The 20,168-nt window shown below is 41.4% G+C and overlaps 1 protein-coding gene across 1 annotated transcript in view; it reads left to right on the forward strand.

Annotated features, from left to right (window-relative positions):
• The window catches only part of LOC133163751 (leucine-rich repeat transmembrane neuronal protein 4), a 37,585-nt gene extending 20,068 nt beyond the window's left edge, over nt 1–17,517 (forward strand). Inside the window, exon 3 of the mRNA XM_061293967.1 lies at nt 17,194–17,517. Within this exon, the coding sequence (XP_061149951.1) occupies nt 17,194–17,517 (324 nt within the window). The remainder of the gene's footprint in view (nt 1–17,193) is intronic.
• The last annotated feature ends 2,651 nt before the right edge of the window (nt 17,518–20,168 follow it).

A 20,168-nucleotide genomic window follows, 5' to 3' on the forward strand; every position in this document is an offset into this window, starting at 1 on the left:
AAATGTTTACCAGTGGAATGATGGCTAGCTGTGTGTGGGAGGACTCGCAAGTGATGGGAAGGAAAGAAGAGTAGGCGGATGAGATATAGGTGGAGCTTCATGACACGCAGGCTCAACCCCCACTGAGATAAATCAAAGACGGGTGCAAAGTTTGCTAGGATAGTGTGCTTTGCCTTGAGCGTGTGTCTACATTTATACAACCCGTGGTGCATCGGGACTGCCAGTACCCATCCCCACCCTCCTCCTCCTCTCTCTGGTTTATTAGTCCATCCTCCTTTACATCCACCGGGCCGTCAATTTGCAGCTATTTACCAACATCAGGCTCCACTTGTTTCATGATGCTCGGTGTTCAGCCTTGATGCTTCGCAAATGAGTTGCCACAGAAACAAGGCTGGGTGTTTTTGAAGCGAGAGAGGTTGGTTTGTCCCGCACGTGTGGGGATTTCTCGTGTCAGTTACACATAAACAGGGGTGACTGATATTTAGAATCGATCCACTTTTTTATTCGTCTCTGTGCTGTTCCTGTGGATTTCATCTCTGGTCATTTCGATTCTTTTATCGTCAATTGAATGTGAGTCAGTGTTTTGGAAATGATTTCTCCACGGGAATATTATTCATGCCAGAAGAATTCGGTGTCCAAATGAATCGTCCGCAGGTGTTAACTCAATTTTCATAAAGTCAAACATGATCCGAGTTTACAAGCAGTTGAGTCATACAAGTGTTTTCTTTTTGTCAGTGCCCACAAACTGTATGCGGACGTGTCCTTGAGCGACAAAGCATCTAATAACTTCTGACGAGCAGATTGGAACTGTGCATGATAGCAACCACCATCTGTTTATCAATAGCTCAATAGGAAAACATTTTTTTGTGCAGAATATTGCTTTCGACTTTATATTTGCCACCAGTCCTAAACAGATTAGGGTCTCACGCCAATTCTTGCCCGTGTTTTTGTTTTGTCCTTTAAGATGTGATTTTCCTCATATCTCCACTCCTCCCAGGCTTTTACTGACAGAGTAGGTGTCAGTGTTCATGTATCACACCCAAGACGCGTATGTGGTGGCAATACTGGGATGAATGAATAACTGTGCCCACTGGGGTCTTCTTATACGTGAAGCATATGTGGGTGTGTCAGCTGAGTATCTCATCAACACAGAGGAAATTAGCTCGCACCATCAACACAAGATGAGGATTTCTCCCTCGCTAACCCACAGTAGACACTCCACAGTCCCGCGCTTCAAAGACTTCCATGAAGCGGTGCGTTAACAGGGTGGTTTCTAAAAATGTCCTGCTGCGGCCCAGTTTTACAACCACCTACGTTGGAGGAATGGTATGAGAGATGTCGGATGAAATTACTAGGCCGGTTGTTAATTATATTCACGCTACGTTGCACGAGTACGCTCACAGACAAGGCCCGGCTGGAGTGTAAATACGGAGTAGAAATGGTTCATGTATTGGGATCATTCTTGCTTATTTAATTTAATATGACTAAATCAACTCAGTAACATGTGAATAGATTCCAAGACACAAAATACATTTATATATATATATATATATAACACTATTAGCATGACAAATTTAGCCAAAATAAATTAGATTTTTTTTTAAAATAAATTAATTATTAAAACATTGATTTAGTCTAGAGCTATTATGTAACTCCATTTTTTTTTTTCATGCATTATTTTTTTATAAAGACAACCGAACGCCAGTACATACTTTGTTTACTCAATATTGTTTGAGTTTTGCGTGTCTGTTACTCTGGCCAATTCGGAGAAGCATGAGAGAAACTGAGAAGATGAGCAAAGACACCCCTCCAAGCACCTCGACATCCATTAAGGTGGAGATTACAGCTTCAAAGCTAATTATTTTTTTCCCTTTTCTTTTCTTAATGGAGATTGTGCTGAAAATCAAGACGTTTCAATTTCCTCCCTAATAAATTCACAAGCTTTTATCCCTTGTCTCAATATAATGGCAAATTAAAATTCATTGAGTTTCAGCGTGTTCATTAGGCTCTGAAGGTGAGCTCTCTGTCTGAGGATGCGGTGCTTTAGTAGCACTTGTCTTCTCGAGCCGGTCGGGAATGCAGATCAAGTGTGAGCTCCATATGTTTTGTAGATGTCACCAAACGGGATCTATCTGTACATCATTTATAAATATTATAAATGGCATCAATTTGAGGACTGCCTTGATTGATAATAATTGCCCCTCCCTCAAAAAAAAAAAAAAATCATGTACGTCTGAAATGTCTGCACAAACCTCAATCCAGTAAGATTTTCAAAACTCAGAAGATTACTCTTTCATAAAATATAAATTAAGCAGGTAAGGATTTGAGTAGTCTGCCCTCTCAACTGATAAGACTATCTTGTACTGAGGAAAAGACCGACAAAGCGAACAAGAGCGAGAGAAAACAGCCGAGTTCATCGGATCTTAGCCCGTCGCGAGAGACTTGAGAGACGCGCGTGTGTGATTTAACGGCAGGGTGAATGTGAACGAGGGTTGTGTGTGTGTGTGTAGGGGTTGGAAGGTGATGAGAAAATCAAGGACAGCTGCCCGTGTGCTTTTCTGAACTCTTTTAGGTCAGACTTGCATTTTAATAAGGGCTGCTGAATACCACTGTTTCATCCCCCTGGGGAGGCCAAACACACGGACACACACATACACACACATAGATGGTTGAGCATGTATGCAACCAGTGTACTCAGGCCAGGACTGGAAATTTTAGATGGTCATGTGTGCACGTTGCATAAAATCACCAATGGGGTTAACCCATTTTGAAAAAAAAAATCAGTTTTTCTGTGAACGTAAATCATTTTTCGATTTTTAATAGTGATAAGACTCACCTGCGATTCAGTTCCCATCAATTGCGAAATTTTAAACTATTTATCTTCTGCAATTTGTCAAACATTTCCTGGCCATGAAAACATTTTTGACTTCTAAATGTCCACATAGCAAACAAGTCAAACTGATCGCCAGACACAAAGCAAGGGCCAATCGTATCTAGGATGCAATCACAACAGGACTCCAAAGCAATTTTAACAAAATGCTTGGTAGGGCTCTGAGGTAATGCCAAGGTATCATTGCATTCCTCTCTTCTGTCTCAGCTGTAATGATTGATGGAAAGAATTTCAGAAAGGGGAAACCGTCCTTTTCTTTCCAAAAGTAGGCCGGGTGAGTTAAGCGAACAGAAGCGAGCCTCCACGAGCCGATGTTAAACTCGTAGCTTAGAGTGGGAGGTAAGCGCAAGCACGTGCAGGGACAGTCAAACACTGCGGGGCTTCATGGATGTCATCCAGAGACGAATCAAAAGCAGAAAGAAATGCTACAATTGTGGCCAACGTTAAAATAGGAGCATATAAAACCCAAGTAATCGTCAAAATTATATTATTTAAAATATATAGATATGTATTGTACTGAATATTGATGTTAGCAGTGGCTTTGGTCTTACAAATGAAGGGATACTTCAGTGCACCACTAGAGGGAGCCGGCTGCTTTCATCGAGACACACGTTTCTCGCTGGGTTAGCTCAACGATTGACTCATACTTAGTAGTTTTGATAAAAGCCTTTCAGTCCATAATATTCATGTATACACACGCGCATGCATGCCGCTCGCTGTTGCTATCGATCTGATGTTTTCAAAGCGAAGGAAGATGCTCCCATGCTGTGATGCACTCGTTTGATTGCCGCCGCCACCCTCGCAGTAGCGCAACAACAAAAGTTCCAGATTGTCAAATTTATATTTCACTCGGATCGTTTTTTGTTTTTTTTTCCCTCTGCGTATTGAAAATCCATACGTGTATACTTTTTAAATATGCAACGCATATATGTTTTCTTTACTGGACTAGCTTGCAAATGCCGAAGGGCACAAACTGATATGTTGACCTTTTAAGCTGACAAGTGTGTAATATGATTGCATTCCACGTCCATTCAATTTTTCTTTTTTCTTTTTGAAAGGGAATCACATTGCTGGCGATAGCACTTGGCTTTTAAAGCAAGATGAAACAGCGCAACGCCACGATGGAAGATAAATCCAGTCGGATCAGCTTTGCATTATTCTTTATGTTGCTGTTGAACCCTCCCAGCCCTCCACCTCCCTGAGATTCCATTCCAGTTGCAATTAATAATCTGTCACAATCTATTGATAGACTTACATTCTTGGCTCGACAGAGTCAATGACCGTGTCTTTATGATGACGCAAGACGTGTCTCGTTCATGTCTTGGGTGTTAATTCACCCTTATGCTCCGCCCCCTCACCCACACATTTCATTTTTGCTTTGGTCCTTCCACAGGACACCTCATGTATCGGCCGAGACTCATCTGGATGCATTATTGGAATTGCCCAATGGGTATTGACAGCGGAATTTAATGAATTAAAGTGGACATAGCTGACTCAATTCAATTAATAGTGAGCCCCCCTGTGGAGCCCTTTTTGCTCCCCGTGCCAGAAAGTGCAGAGTCGGGGAGATGTTAAGACAGAGATAGATTGACACGGGGAAATTAAAAGTTGGGCAGTCGGGGAGATACTCCAAATCCCAAATCCACTGAAACTTTTACTTCTTCCTGATGACAAACGAGGAGTTTCTTTCCTCAACCGTGTCAGTCAGTAGCAATGTTGTTCATAGCTGCTCTTGTCAGAATTTTTGGGGGTTTTCTGGTCCAGTTTTCTGTTTTGTATTTTCCTGCCTTGACTGGAACGGCTTTGCCTGTCGTGTCATACTTGTGGCTGACTGCATGATGGATTGTATTCTGGTTAGAGCTCTGCTTGGTTTGAGGCACACAGCTGGGAAGCGAGCACCCCCGGTGCCTCGCAATCTACCCGTCACATTGCTCACCCTGCTCAAGTCACCTTGTATTACGTGTATTTTTCCTACTGCCAGCTTTTTTTTTTCGGGGCGGAAACAACATCCGATGTATTTGTAGGCTTGACACCGGCTATCAACTGCACAATATGCATCCGTTGGCTCCTCTGAGGAAACTTCCCTTTCAATTTCGTCCCCCCGGTAACCACGTGAAGTGGAATTGTTTTGGCCTGTCGCTAGGGTTGTTTTCACCTTTCCGCTGATTCGCTTTCTCTCGTATTACATCTCACTAATCTAAATATCTGCAGTTGGACAGTGTGTTAAAATGTAGATATGCTAAAAATGCCTTTTCAGGCTCCGGTAATAGGTCGCCGGTTGATTGACAGGCCTATTCTCTTTTCGGCGTGAGTGACAAGTCTGCAGTTACTGCCGCAACACAGGAAATTAGAGTGGAATTACAATTGCAACCGTGTCACCTCCTCGGGGAAAAGAGAAAGGGACACATAATATCGGTTGCCTTTCACACACGCTCGCACATTTATCTGAATTATGGTTTGGTGGTTGCCCTTCCAGAGAATACCTTGTTAAACTAGTCTGGCTGAACTCAATGCATCTTTTGTCTTTGCGTAATGAGCCTCATGTGAGTCGGCTAATGATCACGATTTTACTTTTCGGCAATTTGAGCACAAGGGGGAAGGTAAAGTTGCTCGGCTAATGTAACGTCCTGTGGGAAGTTCTGTGTGTGGGTTTGCTAGAAAGGACTGTGTTAATATTTTAGTGTTTTGTGGCTCTCTTTAAAATAGATGAAGACAGAGGGCGACTTTTGGTGTAGGTGTGTTTTTACAGGGAAAAAATAATACAAATGGGGGAGAACTCAAGCGTGCTAATATGACTTGGCGCTAGCACGCTATTCCACACCTCGACTGTACCGGGCTCCGATGATCACTTATCCCGTCATATTTTTTTTGTGCAATTAAAATGCTTTAAATTTCTCAAAAATCAATCATGCGCCTTGATACGGTATCCCATTATTGAGCTACCCTTTAATCACAAATTAATATATTGCAATCTTGCGTAGAAGCGATCTAAGTGCTACTAGCTGTCTGTTTAATGTTTATTTACTACCATGCTACTTTTATTGCATGTGGTGTGGATGGCTGGTCTGTTTACGAGTTCGGGGGAAAAAGCTCTTGACACCTCGTACAAATTCCGACGTGAAAAATCCCTTCTGTCTTTAATGCAAATCATCCTGGCTGACTGATTTAACCATGATAAAAAAAAAAAACAGACCACTCAAAGGCTGTTACATGCCTCCGTAATCTTTAACAGGGGATGCATTAGAGAGGGAATCGGTTTAAATCTCGCAGCATTCAATTTACAGAAGGACAGCTCTAGATCCTCAGATTACGAGGAATGGCCATCGACGGGATGCTATTTGAAGCCTTCGGGGAGCAAACCGAGACAAGTGACAGGGGCAGTTAGTGTCCGGACAAAGTCCCGGGGTCATTTTGCGGCAAAACAAGGTGAAAGGTTTCGGACCGTGAGACAGATCCATCTCTCGGGTGTTAAGCAGCAGCTGGACGAGTGCACAGGCGCTATAATGAACTCGATTGAAGGTGAGCGGGAGCCAGGTGGCGAGCCTTTCATGAGTGGACAATAGGCAATCAGCCTTGTGACCCCATTGTTTGTGTGTGTGTGTGTGAGAAGCACGAAAAAATAGATTTAGGCTGAAATGTTTGAAAATTCCTTCCAAGAAAGTAGAAGTCAGCCCTCCTCCCCCTCGCCTCACGGATTCGAGTTGATTCAGAGTAAATAAACAAATGATCCACTTTGAAATTGATAGTTTGACTCGCCGTCGTCATCTGCACCAAAAGGCTTTCTGGAATTGTCATTGATCTATTTGTTTCCAATGCTGCGTTTAATGATCTTCCCGTTTTGGTGTTCCAGCACAAGCTCTTGAGCTCGCCTGTTCCGATGAGTAATGACAAGTGCTACATTGCCCTAAAGATGTGTCATATTGCCAGGAAAAAAAATGGTGATTGTTTTCTTCCTTGAGATGGCCCTCGCAATCTTAGCACAGCACTTTCCTGCAGTGCTTGCGTATTGGCCCGTGAATCTTCTTAACTGCGGCTCAACTACGGGATGACACAATTATATACTACGAGTATATGGTCAAATCACTGTTTGTGACAGCAAGCCACAATTTTTGCTCTCTTAACAACCGCCACTGATGGGTTTCTTTTACTCAGCTCCACCCTTTAATCTGACTGCTTTTTTTTCCCCCCCTCAAATTCCGGTTTTGCCCCGATGGAACCGGTTCCTGTGTTTCTCTTGACTTTGCTAGAATGTAATTTTTAGTTGTGTTTTGTAGAATTAACATAATGACATGATGCTGACGCTCCTATGTCACAATTCATCAATCATGGTAATACATTTTAATCAGGCTAAACTGTTCTTAATTGCTGCTGCAGGTAATTCATTCTCAAAATAAATAATAATAAAGCATTAAAAAAAATCATTAAAAAGGGATTTGTATTTTACCCCCCAAATATATCCTTGAAATTCAGCTGTGTGCCCACTTTAAGTTTTTTTTTTCAAAACTCACGTACACTACCGTTCAATATATTGTATCTATTATATATGTATATATATTTATTTAGATAATTATTTATAGATTATATATATATAAATTTTGTGTAAAAAATCGTATAATATATATGTATACTTATATTCATAGATTATATATAATCTTATACAAATATAAAATGTAATATTTTAATATAATAATATTTACACTACCGTTCAAAAGTTTGGGGTCACCCAAACAATTTTGTGACCCCAAACTTTTGAACGGTAGTGTATGTCCAATTTCCGCCGGTCAACAGGCTAAAGCTGAAGGGTCTCACATCTTCTGTTGTACAGATGAAGCTATCATCGCCTTTACAAGGCTTCTCTGCCCCTGCAATTCAGCAAATAAGGAACTGAGTGACTTTTATCAGCATTGCAAGGCTCCCCTATGAAACCCCGTTCTCAGGAAATGGAGGAGGAATTGAAAGTTTGTGCACCGCCGGTAATCAGATACACACTCGTTGCTCTGGGATATGAAATCCAAATAAGACATCTGGCAAAAAAAATACCTGGAGAGTCACTTCAGAGGAGAAGAGGCGCTAGTTGATTGATTCCAAGATTGGTATTTGAAGAAGTTGCTATTTGGGGGGTGTCACAGGCGCGTGGTTAACATCGCCAAATTGCATGCAGCTGTTCTCACCACCGCGGAAACAAATAACCAATTACAAAATCATTTGGTTAAAGAGGATATGTAACTCGCAAAGGACGCTCGATCCGTAACACTTGCTGTGACGGATAATTACGACACGAGGACCTGCAAAACGCAAACATAGCTCGCTTTCCAATCACATCACAGACAAACTAGTGTTGGGATTTTTGGGCCAGAATCCCAACACCGTCATTCTTGAGTACTTCTTGGATGCCAGACCATAATTATGATCACGGAATGCCGAATGACGGGTATTTCAGGCAATGGCGTCGTTTCCTTATGAGCGTTATCTGAATGAATTCCGTTCAGTATATTTCCAAAGCCAGCACATTTGGTTTTGATTCTCTGGCTTGGGTTTAATTAGCATTAGCGTAGAAGGTAATTGTATTAGCGGTGTTGATATGGTTGGAATTGGGTTTATCGTGTCCAATGGGTTCATTTAAAACACATTCTTTTTTAGATGTAACAGTGCCTGACCATTAAGGACTTTACGGGTGATGAGAAGAACTAAGATTTCAATTTGAAACGTTCTTTAAAATCCAGCACAATCCATCTTTCAAGTGATTACGGTTCGCAACAGTCGGTAATTGCTTGTGACAGCCAACATGGAAAACGAAGGCAGATGTCATGAGTTACTGTCGTTGCCAGTCAGGAGACATTATGCAACTTTAATGATGACTTTTGTTAAGCTTGACTTGAGTCTAGTCAAAGATGATTTGGCATTCTTGCATGAGCTGCATCTGAAGGAGCCCCCAGAATATCTCTTCACTTTGTCCTGAGATGAATTATAGGAAATTTAGTTGGACCGAATGGGAACAAAGATTGAAAAACTAGAACGGTCACTATTGTTCTTCGTGTTTGTACACAGAAAATACTCAAGAGCAGTCGCAGCAAAAAAAAAGAAAAAAAACGGTTTAATAACTAATGTAAGACTTCATTTCTCTTTTTATGATTTCCTAGCAAATTCCCACGAGAATAAATGGAATATTTCAATCTGTCCTTCATCCTCACATCCACAGCCCACAGCACTCACACTCGCTTATACTGTTGCTCATTCTCTCCCTCTGGTTCGTTTCTCAGAACAATTTACAGTGACAGCAGCAGAAGTCAACAGATTGCAACGCCTACTCGTATCCCTCGGCTCATTAACATTCTGACAGTGCAGTTCTTGTTCCAGCACACACCACCCTAAACCCACTGTCCTTTTACTTTTTGCTTGAACCTATTTTAAATCAAATGACTCTAATTATGTAACATAAGCTTTAAAGAAAAGAAAATCATCCATTCACGAGAGTCCACCCCAACTTAGTTCATATCGTCCTTGGTAATTGTCTTTACCTAACATATTACACAAGGTCTAAAGCTGTAACCTCCATCTGAGAGCCAGACATGCTCATCTCATACTCCCCCAAGGCTTGAAAAAAATTCCACCATTAGTATACCGATTGTTGTTGTTTTTTTGTCTTCTAGAAGATACAATTCACTACCCAACTCATCAGGCTGCTAATAACGGTCATCCAAAAGAAAAAGGTAAAAATAAGGTCAGTAGAGTTGGCTCGGCTGAGTCATCCAGGGAGAGCAAGTTGTTTTTTAACGATCTGCCTTCTGAACTCGAAGACAAAAAAAGTCACTAACCCTCTAATCTAAATAAAAAAAACAAAATGAAATCTAAATGATTTGCAACTTTAACACGAAAGGGCTAAAATGCACAAATATGGTCTAGCTTATTAATTCCATTAGGAAAGAGTCAATGTTCATTTGGAGCGTAATTAGGACCACTCTCTCCCAGACATGTTGCTCCGGTTGATAGTCAAATTGGAGGAGATTGTGTTTACGTTTTCTTTCCAATCCAGTTAGGAATTTGGCTCTTATCTTCTCGTCCTCATCTCTTCCCTGAAAGCCAGCTCACGAATAAAGCCAAAGATTGATTCAGACACAAATATGCATATTGTTGTCTCCAAATAAATCACTAAATTCATAAATAATGCTTCCACTTATTTTTATTTTTCAAAGAATTGACCAATATTTCTACTCTATAAACCATTTTTGTAAGAACATTTCCAGATTGAAAGCACTCCAATGAAGCTCTTTCAATTACCTTTTGTGTTTGCTTTAGTTTGGATCTTTCTTTCTGCTAGAGAAGAGGCAAGATATCAAGATCTTACCACGATCCTTGAAATATTTTTTCGCCTCACCCGGCATTATTTGGCACAAAGGAAGTGATCTCAGGGTGCCCTCCAGTGCAGTGACTCGTGTACTCAACCGAACTGTTTTTTATTGTTGCCGCTTATATAATTGCTTGTTGACATATAAAGCGCTCACTTTTATTCAACTTTGATTAATTATGCGTTTATTTAATTGGTATTGCAGCGTAGGTGTTTTTTCTCTTATGATGCACACAATTCAGACTACAAACCTATTCCGACGTTTTGCCCATTGTCCTTTTAGGATTAGGCGGTTCTTATATGACACGCAAATACTGTCATGTGTTCACTCTCGTGTTATTTTCTCCACATGTCTCCACCCACACGGTCACATCTGTGTTATCTAGCAAAAAGCAGCAGGGATGAACAAAGAGGCGGAACGGAAATGTGCTGTAATGGTTGCGTTTAGCTTTGAGTCTCCGCAAGGCCGACGGAGCCGACAACGGGTCACCGTGCCTCGTCTGTATATAATCATATCTTTTATCCAATCCGCAAAAAGTTGCGTTTGTAGTCTGTTGTCGGTCTCGGCTGACAATTTAAAGCGAGCGCGTCGTGGCAGTTTGACTTGATGTTTGTCACCAAAGTATTTGCCGCGCTTTTGTCTTGAGGCGCGCTTTGGGCGTCGCTACTAAAATAAGAAGTATGATGGAGAGAAGCTTCACAAACGGAATGATGAATATGAACGGATAAAAGACTTCATAGGGAATGATTGTACCTAAGGATTGATTGACAGTGTCAAATTTTTTTTCGTCATTTGTCACAATGTGCATTTTTATCAGGAATTAATGATTCAGTTTGACTGGATTTGGAATACAGTCAAATAGAATATTGAAATGAAGCCATTCAGTGCCATTGATGGTTATAGACGTCAAGGCAGTGAATGAGTTAAAAGGGTGAAATGGACTTGGCCTTTAAATGGATGCTATCATCTTTGGATGGGATTTTTAGCAGAAATAAGGAGCGAGAAGGGAGAAAAAGAGAGCAAACGTGACATGAGAATAGCTTTTCATGACGGCCGCCCCCCTAACAATAGTCCTGTCATCGCCTTCCAAAGAGCAGATACCCAGATTCCGACGAAAGGATGTCAGGGGTGAAATAAATCACCGGGCCAATTTACTTGAGGAAAGTGAAATTCCTACAGTAAAGGCTGAGCGTGAGAATCACTGACATCCCTGAGTGGAGATTTTCTTTCGTCTTTTCTTGGCGGGCGTGACATTTTGATTCATTAGACCTGTGCATTTCTTTGCTGCATTGGGGAGAGACTCACAAAAAGAGATTGAAAAAGTCCTCCATGTAAAATTTGATTTGATGGAAGCTTTGTGTAAAAATGTGAGAGACGTTTCGTGGGGTGAAAAGTATGAAAGGCTTTTTTTTGTGTTTAGGAGAGAAGGCGCGTCCAAACTTGTGTGTGGTAGGCTACTGTATAAAAGATTGGAAATGAAAATATTTGAAGCATTTTTTGTTGGTCAGAAATGATTGTTGACAATGTGTGAAATGCCAAACACGGCATAATTTAGCCTCTGAAATACAAAAGCAGTTCTGCCTCAATTCTTCGACTGGCAGCGACTTTCTCGTCGCTCTCCCTGCCACCGTCAATCTTTTTTTTTTTTTTGTGGGTGTGGTGCAACCAAAAATTGGGCACCTACCTGAAGATTAAATTATAATCTTAAGACTCGATGACATCCAATTCGCTCCCGTCAGACTCATTATGACATAAGTCTAAGCGTAATACTGAAAAAAAAAAAAATAAATTGAACAACTCCAACGCGACTGCTGCTACTTAGTGTGGGATCCAATTTTTTGGAGTGCACCTAAATTTTCTTGGATTCTATTGTGAAGCTATTTTGACAGTCACATGACAGTAGAATTTTAATGAGGTGATTTTCCCCTGGCAGACAACCAATCACGTCATGACACTTAAGCGTGCATACCTCTGCCAAGGAAACAAAAAAAAACCATTCTTAACAGCTTTTTTCCCCGCCTGCACTTTGTGACCATTATTTTTTTTTTTCCGTGGCGCATTGCCGCTCTGAGCAAGCAAACGAAAAGAATTGATTTTCTACCTACCCTCAAGGGAAGCTCGCGTGCAGATACGCACTACTTACATAGAATATTTTAAACCCGTTTCTATTTGTTGTATTTTGGCCCCTCTCCAATGTCGGTGGCTGTCAGCAAAAATCCACAAGAATGTGCCACCAGTGTTACACAAGCTACCAAGACACCGTCACCTCACTTTTTTCATTTTAATGAGACATCCGTTGCACGTTCTTGGCAAGACCTCATTAATATGTGCATAAAATAGAGGGGAAAAAAACTCCCTCTCCCTCTATCTGAGTTGGTTCACCACACTCGGGATGCTTTGAGACGCGACCACTCCACCAGCCAAGCCTTAACTCATCTCGTGGCCACATATTTTTGCCTTGATGACCTGTACATGACCATGTAACCAGACAAGCACGACAAGAAAAGGCTTTGTGAATCTCCCCCCCCCATCCATAATTCACTTACTACCAGGCTGTCATTTAGCTCAGCGAGACTGACATGGCTTTGAAAGTAAAGTAGAAAGAGCAATTACCTTGGGAGATATTCAGTCAAAAGGAAAGAGCCCAGAGCTGCTTTCCTATCTACAATGACACACAGGAAGTGAACGATCGGAATCGTCAGAGGAGTGAAAGACGGTCTTTTCATTTCTCTCCTTTTCTTTCTCGATCTTGCTGTTGTATTGTTTATTGACACGCGACAACAGTTACATTGTGACATCGCAACGCGATATGTTGTGTTGACAATAATCTGGAGTTTGATAAGAAGCTGATTCCTACAAGGACCGAAAGTGTGTTTTTGTTCAATTCAAATTTACGGAGCTGATTTTTCCTTGGAGAACTCAATTCATGAAATGGATCATTGCAGGACTCGGTCCAATGTATATGCAACTGCAATGCTAATGTCAATTTTTTCAGAATTATTAAAAAAAAAAAAAAAGAAATGCAGTAACCCAGTGATCTGTTCCGTACAGGTGAAATCATTTAAAAGTGTCGCAAGAGCGATTGCGTCTAGCTAGATACAAGGCACAGCATGTGTTTCCCCTCAACCTGCTAAAAAGAATGTATTGCAATTGTCAAAGAGAGACATTTACACGGGGAAAACACCATTTAGCTCAAAGCCCTGCTGTGCCCAAGTGTTTCTGAGCTGCTATGTGCCTTTTCTGAATGAATACATTAATTTCCCGGCATCAAAAGATTGTTTAGCGGGGAAGGAACAGATGGATGAATAGATAAACTTATTCAGGAAAAAAAGAAATCTCAACAATTGAATTGGACAGAGTGAAAATTGGCCACACCTTTTCCTATGGGACTATTTAATTAATCAAACTGACAAGCCTAAACAAAAAAAAATCTTGGCGGAGGTAATCAAGTTTTTCATGCTAGGTCTTGCATATCATTTTAGCTACATGGATTAGGAATTTAATCTAAATGTACATGCTTAATTTGAAGACGAGGCATGGTGACCTTTGTAGTTGTTGCATATTCTAAATTGGAATCAAAAATATCAGAGTATCATAAACAAGTGGTGCTGATTGGCATTTTCACCGAAGGCAATCTAAATAACGTTGCTCCATTACAATAACTGATGATGAAATATTTATCGGGGATTTGAGGATCCAGGCGTTTTTTAATTAACATTTAGTAAACAGGCATCAAACAAGGTTCCTTCACTGCTATGGGTCCTGCAATTTGCTTGTCGGTGTTTGAAGCTGCTTTGCGTTCGGTGCACATTTTCAGAAAAGCATGCATGGCAACTTGCCTTAATGCGACTCATGATGATACATCGGCCCGAGCTGTTTGCTTGTGTGTGCGTGTTTTTTTTTTTTTTTTTTTACTCTTGATAAAGCCAATCGGTAATTGAAACGATGCTGGACATGCAAAGTGCAAATTAAGCTCGATTCAAAATTAGGGGAGTTGCGAATCGGAGCCAATTGATTAGTCTATTAGTCATGAAGGTGACGTAATGGAAGGATGGGTGGACGGACGGACGGACGGACGGATGGATGGATGGATGGATGGATGGATGGATGGATGGATGGATGGATGGACGGACGGACGGATGGATGGATGGATAGATGGACGGACGGACGGACTGATGGAATTCATGATTGAATGCCCAATCCTGCTTTGGCACACTTGTGGTAGTTTGTTTGCAAAGGCAAATGTCGATATCATAAAGAAAGGACATCTGTGTCTGAATATTTTTAAGGAGAGCGGAAAGAGGTTCTGCGTATCACTTTTGGCTGCTACCCAACTCCTTCCAACATAGTGCATCTTATTAGTTACAGCTTTTAAAAGCCTCTGGTTGCCTTTCCAGACGCACTCCATCCCCCCCAATATTCATGATTAGTGTGGAACTGATGTTCTCATTGTTGAACCACAGTTGATTTCGGGTCACGCTCATTACTCACACACTCTGTTGCCATTTCTGGAAGCAGCGCATTAAGCCTGGCTTTTAGAAGTTGCCATGAGAATAAAAATCAGAAGACCCTTACATGACTCATGTGTATCATGAATATTATAGATTTTTTTTTTTAATTGGATGAAATTCCTACTTCCTACTAGGTTTGTATACAAAGTCAGCTCCGATAACTCACCAGACAAAAAGGCTGTTGTAGGCTGGCTGCACGAGGATCAACATGAATATGAACATCGACAGCTTTCCGTTTATAGTCAGCAAGGTCAGGGAGGGTCGCAACATCCTTTTAGCTTACACTTTAGTCCGTGACTAAACTCTTGGATACCTCGTCTATCTCGACAGCATCGACGGCTTGTTGTTTTTTGTTTCTGCAAACTGAAATGTCTTGATAGATGTTGAACTAGCGTTTTAAATTCAGGCACTCTTCCCGTTTGCATTATCTTGAAGCCCAGCATGTAATTGGCGCTTATTGTTATCCACTCTAGTCTTGCTAATATTTACCAACAAAATATTCCCTGACAGAAAATATAGATGACTATACATTACTGTATAAATATAGTTGGATGCCTTTGAGACCGATTGTTTCAGAGCTTTGGGACTGAAGGTCACCAAATGCATACAGAGGCAGGATCCAGGTGGAGGCGGGTTGCCAGTCATTGTAAGCAGAAGCTCAGATATTGGTGGCGAGCATCCAAAAGATCAAAATATGCAAATATGCATACGGCGTTGCAGCGCGTGTGGCTCCGTTATTTTTGCGCCTTTATGGAAATGACTCGCAAGCGCGACGTGCGCAATAAGCAATCGAAAAACTCGCCCAAACAATTCTCTCATACATAATGCAGCTAAGTCCGTGTGGGAAGTTTGACGCAAAAACGATGACTTCTGGAAAAAATATTTTTTCAATATTTTGCCCTGTGTAACTATGAATTTGTGAAAGGAGCCATTGAACTTTGAACTCAACATTCATTTCCACATCCGATATAAAAAAATCTTCATGCTTAAAGGACAAGGACAGAACAATTATAACTTTCATGACGCTCTACTTTGAAAATATATTTACAGTATGAGCCATTGTAGCCATTTTTTGGACTTATTCCCCACAAGGGCGAATTAATGACCTGGCACTTTGATAGCGTCCACCGAGACGCTTTGGAGTTAATATCAGTTAATTAATTCAATGCACTGGGCAAGGAGCCGTGAGCGAGGTTGAAGTGGACCACGACGTACGTGCGTGCAACGGCAGCTGAGGTGGCGGCGTGGCCGGTGAGGCCAAGTTGGTGAAGGGTTTAAACTGAGAGCAAAATCATGGGAGTAATCCACTGAGTGGCTATAATGTAATGAGTCAGCCTGACTTAATGGAGATCATTTCAGGAGGAAGAAGGAGGTTGAGGAAGCAAGAGAGGTGATGGTTACGGAGATTCTCGCTTGACAGAAAGACGAGGTCTGCTATCCTTCTTAAAAGCCAACCAGACACTAGCTCGCGGTGGCTGTTTTATAACATTATATCACTGCAGTGTTGCACAATTGTAGAATATAGTGCGGCACGACTTGAGATAATCATGTTATGCTCGAGCTTGAGGCTAGGAGTAACCGTTTTTATTTAAAACAGACCTAATGTTGCAGATGCTTCCTGCGAAGGCTTTGGTATAGAGAGCAGTGGTCCGGGGTAATTCCTGAACCAACTGCATCATGTCGGCATAATCAGCATGATTGAGGATACAAGTTATTTTTTTTTTGGTGAGTTCCTAGAACTGTCTCGAATGATTTTATTTATTGTCTTGCTACTGCATTCCTACTCCAATTTAGATTTAGTTTCAGTGCTCCCTGAGATTCGGGTCATGTACCGTATTTGCTGCACTATAAGGCGCACCTAAAAACCTCAGATTTTCTCAAAAGCCGACAGTACGCCTTATTATCAGGTGCGCCTTATATATGGACCAATATTGAGCCACTACAGCAGGTGTGTCCAAAGTCCGGCCGGCGGGCCAAATGTATATATCTTATATATGGACAAAGTTTTTAAATGGGCCATTCATTGAAGGTGCGCCTTATAATCCGGTGCGCCTTATAGTGTGGAAAATACGGTAGGGTATTTTTTAAAATCCATGTGGTGGATCTTTCGCTGATTTTTGTTGCCTGTGTGCGCTTATTTGTTTTTTTTCTTATCCAGGTCATCTGCCACCTTTGCCTGGTACAATATATTCATTTATTCTTTTTTTAGCAGAGCTTATTATGCGCTGGAAAATTACCAAAGATGAGTTGTCAAAACAGTCCCTTGTGCTTGTTTGGCATGGTGTTGAGGTTGGGGAGAAAGCGAGGTGACACTCTAAAACACGTGGCCAGATGTGACATGACACATGCTGCCAATTGGGCTGAAAGATTTGAACCACAAAAGCACATCAAACATGTCTAAACTGTTCTTCAAATTTCCAATAACACGTTTTTCTTCTCGCAACAGGTTCCTCATCAGATGGGCGCTCTGACCTTCTACCGATACGAGCAGCCGATTGTAGACTACTGCCAAGCCCACCAACCCCTGCGGCTAAACATGGGCTACGAGGGCCCCCCTCAAGGTCTTGAGGGCCTGGAAGACCTGGGGCCTTGCGAGAGGGGCACTATACAGACAGTGGCGCTCCCGGCCGTGCCCACCGCCGCCGTCATCGGGCCATCGGTACCGGGGCCTCGTTCTCCTCCTCCGTCGGCGCTCAGGCCGACCGCCGAAGGTCCGGGCGCCGGCGGACTTCCCTCCGAGCGCACCGGCACGCTTAAATTTGGACGCTAGTGAGCCGGTGATGAATTGTGACTTGGAAATAATGGGGCAGCTGAGCTGGTTATGGACCTTGGGTTTGGATCACGAGTATGCCGAAATGTTTTGGTATCAACACACAGAATCTGAGCAAATACAGATGTCGTTCGGTGATTTTGTTTTTTTCTATGGAACGGGCAGAGATGTAACACGGAAGTTTATTTATATTTATTTCGCTATTTCGACAACCTGGGTTGTGCTTTTGGAAAATTCTGCCTCTGCATGTATTGGGACGGAAAGGAGGGCTCACACAAAATTATTTTTTCAACTGTGATTACATTCAGCAAATGATTATAAAAATATTTCGACTGTATTTGCTTTGACTTTTAATTTTGGATTTGGGATCTAATTAATAATATCAATACACATATCAAACCAAAGATTTGTTTTTCCATTGAACTGGATATTAATTGTGGGCATTCTTAAATTTCAAGTGTATTTAATAACGGCCGTTCTTAGATACTTAACTCAATGTCTGAGGTTTTGTTTCTAACAAATTGGAATTGTGATGAGATAATTGAGTCGGTCCTTAAACTGCAAATTGGGCATGCTCCATACTTATCCTTTTAAAAGACGGGCAGAAATTCACATTCTCGACAATTTACCAAAACTAAAAGCAAAATAATGTATTGTACATACTCTACCCTTGAAGAGGTCCACTGACCACTCTCACTGCCCCATTTGGAATCACGTCGGATCACATGAGGAAAATCAGGAGAGCATCATCTCCCCGACAGCGCTGCCCACTACAGAGCGAAGCCTCGTGGGGACATGTTGAATCATCACGTTGACGCCGGCTCGGCCTGAGGACGAACCCGCTGGGCTGGATTGGGAATAATGCCCGACATCTCCCTCTTGTCCCATGTGTGACATCACGGCTCTCTGTAAACTTTTGGGCAAAGACGCCAAGCATTGCTATTGACTGACTTCCAGAAAGACTCAAAGCAAGCAATGCACAGGGATCCTTTTATTTCCACATGCAAGTGACGATCGACCCCGAAAGGATCGGAACGCTTAACTGAACAAATTTGACCAACATTTTCCACATGGACTGGTCATCAAGATAAGAACCTGGGTAATTATTTATCTTTTCTTTTCGTCGGTTGTCATGAACAGAAGAGACACTTTTTTTTTTTGGCGGTGTGCAATGATGATGTCAAGACATTCTATAGCCGAGGTGAAAATCAAATAGAACTTATTTATCATGTAAATAGAAAATCTTTTAAAGATGGCAAGAAAATACGACTTTCTGCTGCAACGTGAACAAAAAGAGGAGCCTTATGTGTTATAAAGTTCAAACTGGTTTCAATGATTCATATTTTTCTATTTGCTCCCGTATTCAAACCCAAAGTGGTTCCCATCATCCAATCATCTCCCAAAGCTACACGATGGAAGGAAGTTTCAGAGCCCCATTGTGATGTATCCATCCGTGTGTCATCTCAGTGGCCATATGCAGCGACTCAATTTTTTTTTCACATCATTCCTTTGCGTTTTAACAAACCCCCGAAACATTCACAAGAACTTGGCAAGGCAACAAAAAAATAATGTACAGTACATTGCATTAAAAATGCGCTTAGTCCAATTGCTTCTTAGTGCTGGTGGAGTTTAATTTGTAAAAGCGATATATTTAGAATAAGGGCCCGTTTTCAATTCTGTCCATTTTTGTCCATGCAGTATATACTGTCTGCCTTGCTCTTGACCTGGAGATACCTGATTAATGAGTTATCTGTGCATGCTAATACCTTGTTAGTGGAAATTGACCGTGCAGGACATAGCTGTCTATAGTTGGGAGCTGGATTGTTTTCGAGGACCTGCTCCAAGGTAGTGCTCACTGTTTGGCTTCGCTTGTCACATACTGGACCTTGGTGGTTGGAATTGCGGTATCACTTTGAATTGCTCTGCGATAATGTCAGCGGCCATGCTTTGCCAGCATTTTGTTCTGAGCTAAACGTCAGCATGGTAACTAAAAAAAAAAAAAAAAAAAAGGCTGCAGTGTTCTCCAGGTTAGTTTTTGTCGTGTTTTGACCAGCAAACAAGTCATGTAAAGCGTCCGTAAATCCCCAAGGCTAAAGTTCCCGGATTTGTTTTTGTCTTGTTTCATTGGACAGTAATGCAAGAATGATTTTAAGGTGCTTAGTGTTTTATTCATGCAAAATCCACACAGTGACAATTCTAAATTGATTATTAAATCAACATATACTGACAGGTAAGGAATGTTTATATTGTTTTTCTCTCCTTAGCTTTCTTTGGTCCATGTTCAGTGTACACCATGGTACCAAACAAGAACCTTTCGAAGGCACCATCTTTCTTTTTCTCTATCTTTCTGTTGAATAATTGTTGAAAATAAAGCAATGAGTGCTTTTAATTATTTATTTTCTAGTCATGTTTTATGCATTGCCATTCTTTTCAGTGCCAAGTGATCTAAGTGACCATTGTTGTGTTTTGCTTCTAGAATACCAATAATTCCGTCCTTGTTCGTATGCTCGTATCTGCACATAAATTTAATTGCTACATCCGTGCCGTTCTCTTCATAGACGTTGGAAAATGCACAGTCTTCCTGAGAGTAATTGTTTTTTTTATTTTGTTTTGTTATTGTCCATGTCGGTCACCATTGAGGAGTGGGATGC

Source organism: Syngnathus typhle, linkage group LG12 (assembly GCF_033458585.1).
Source record: "Syngnathus typhle isolate RoL2023-S1 ecotype Sweden linkage group LG12, RoL_Styp_1.0, whole genome shotgun sequence".
Classification (NCBI taxonomy): Eukaryota; Metazoa; Chordata; class Actinopteri; order Syngnathiformes; family Syngnathidae; genus Syngnathus; species Syngnathus typhle.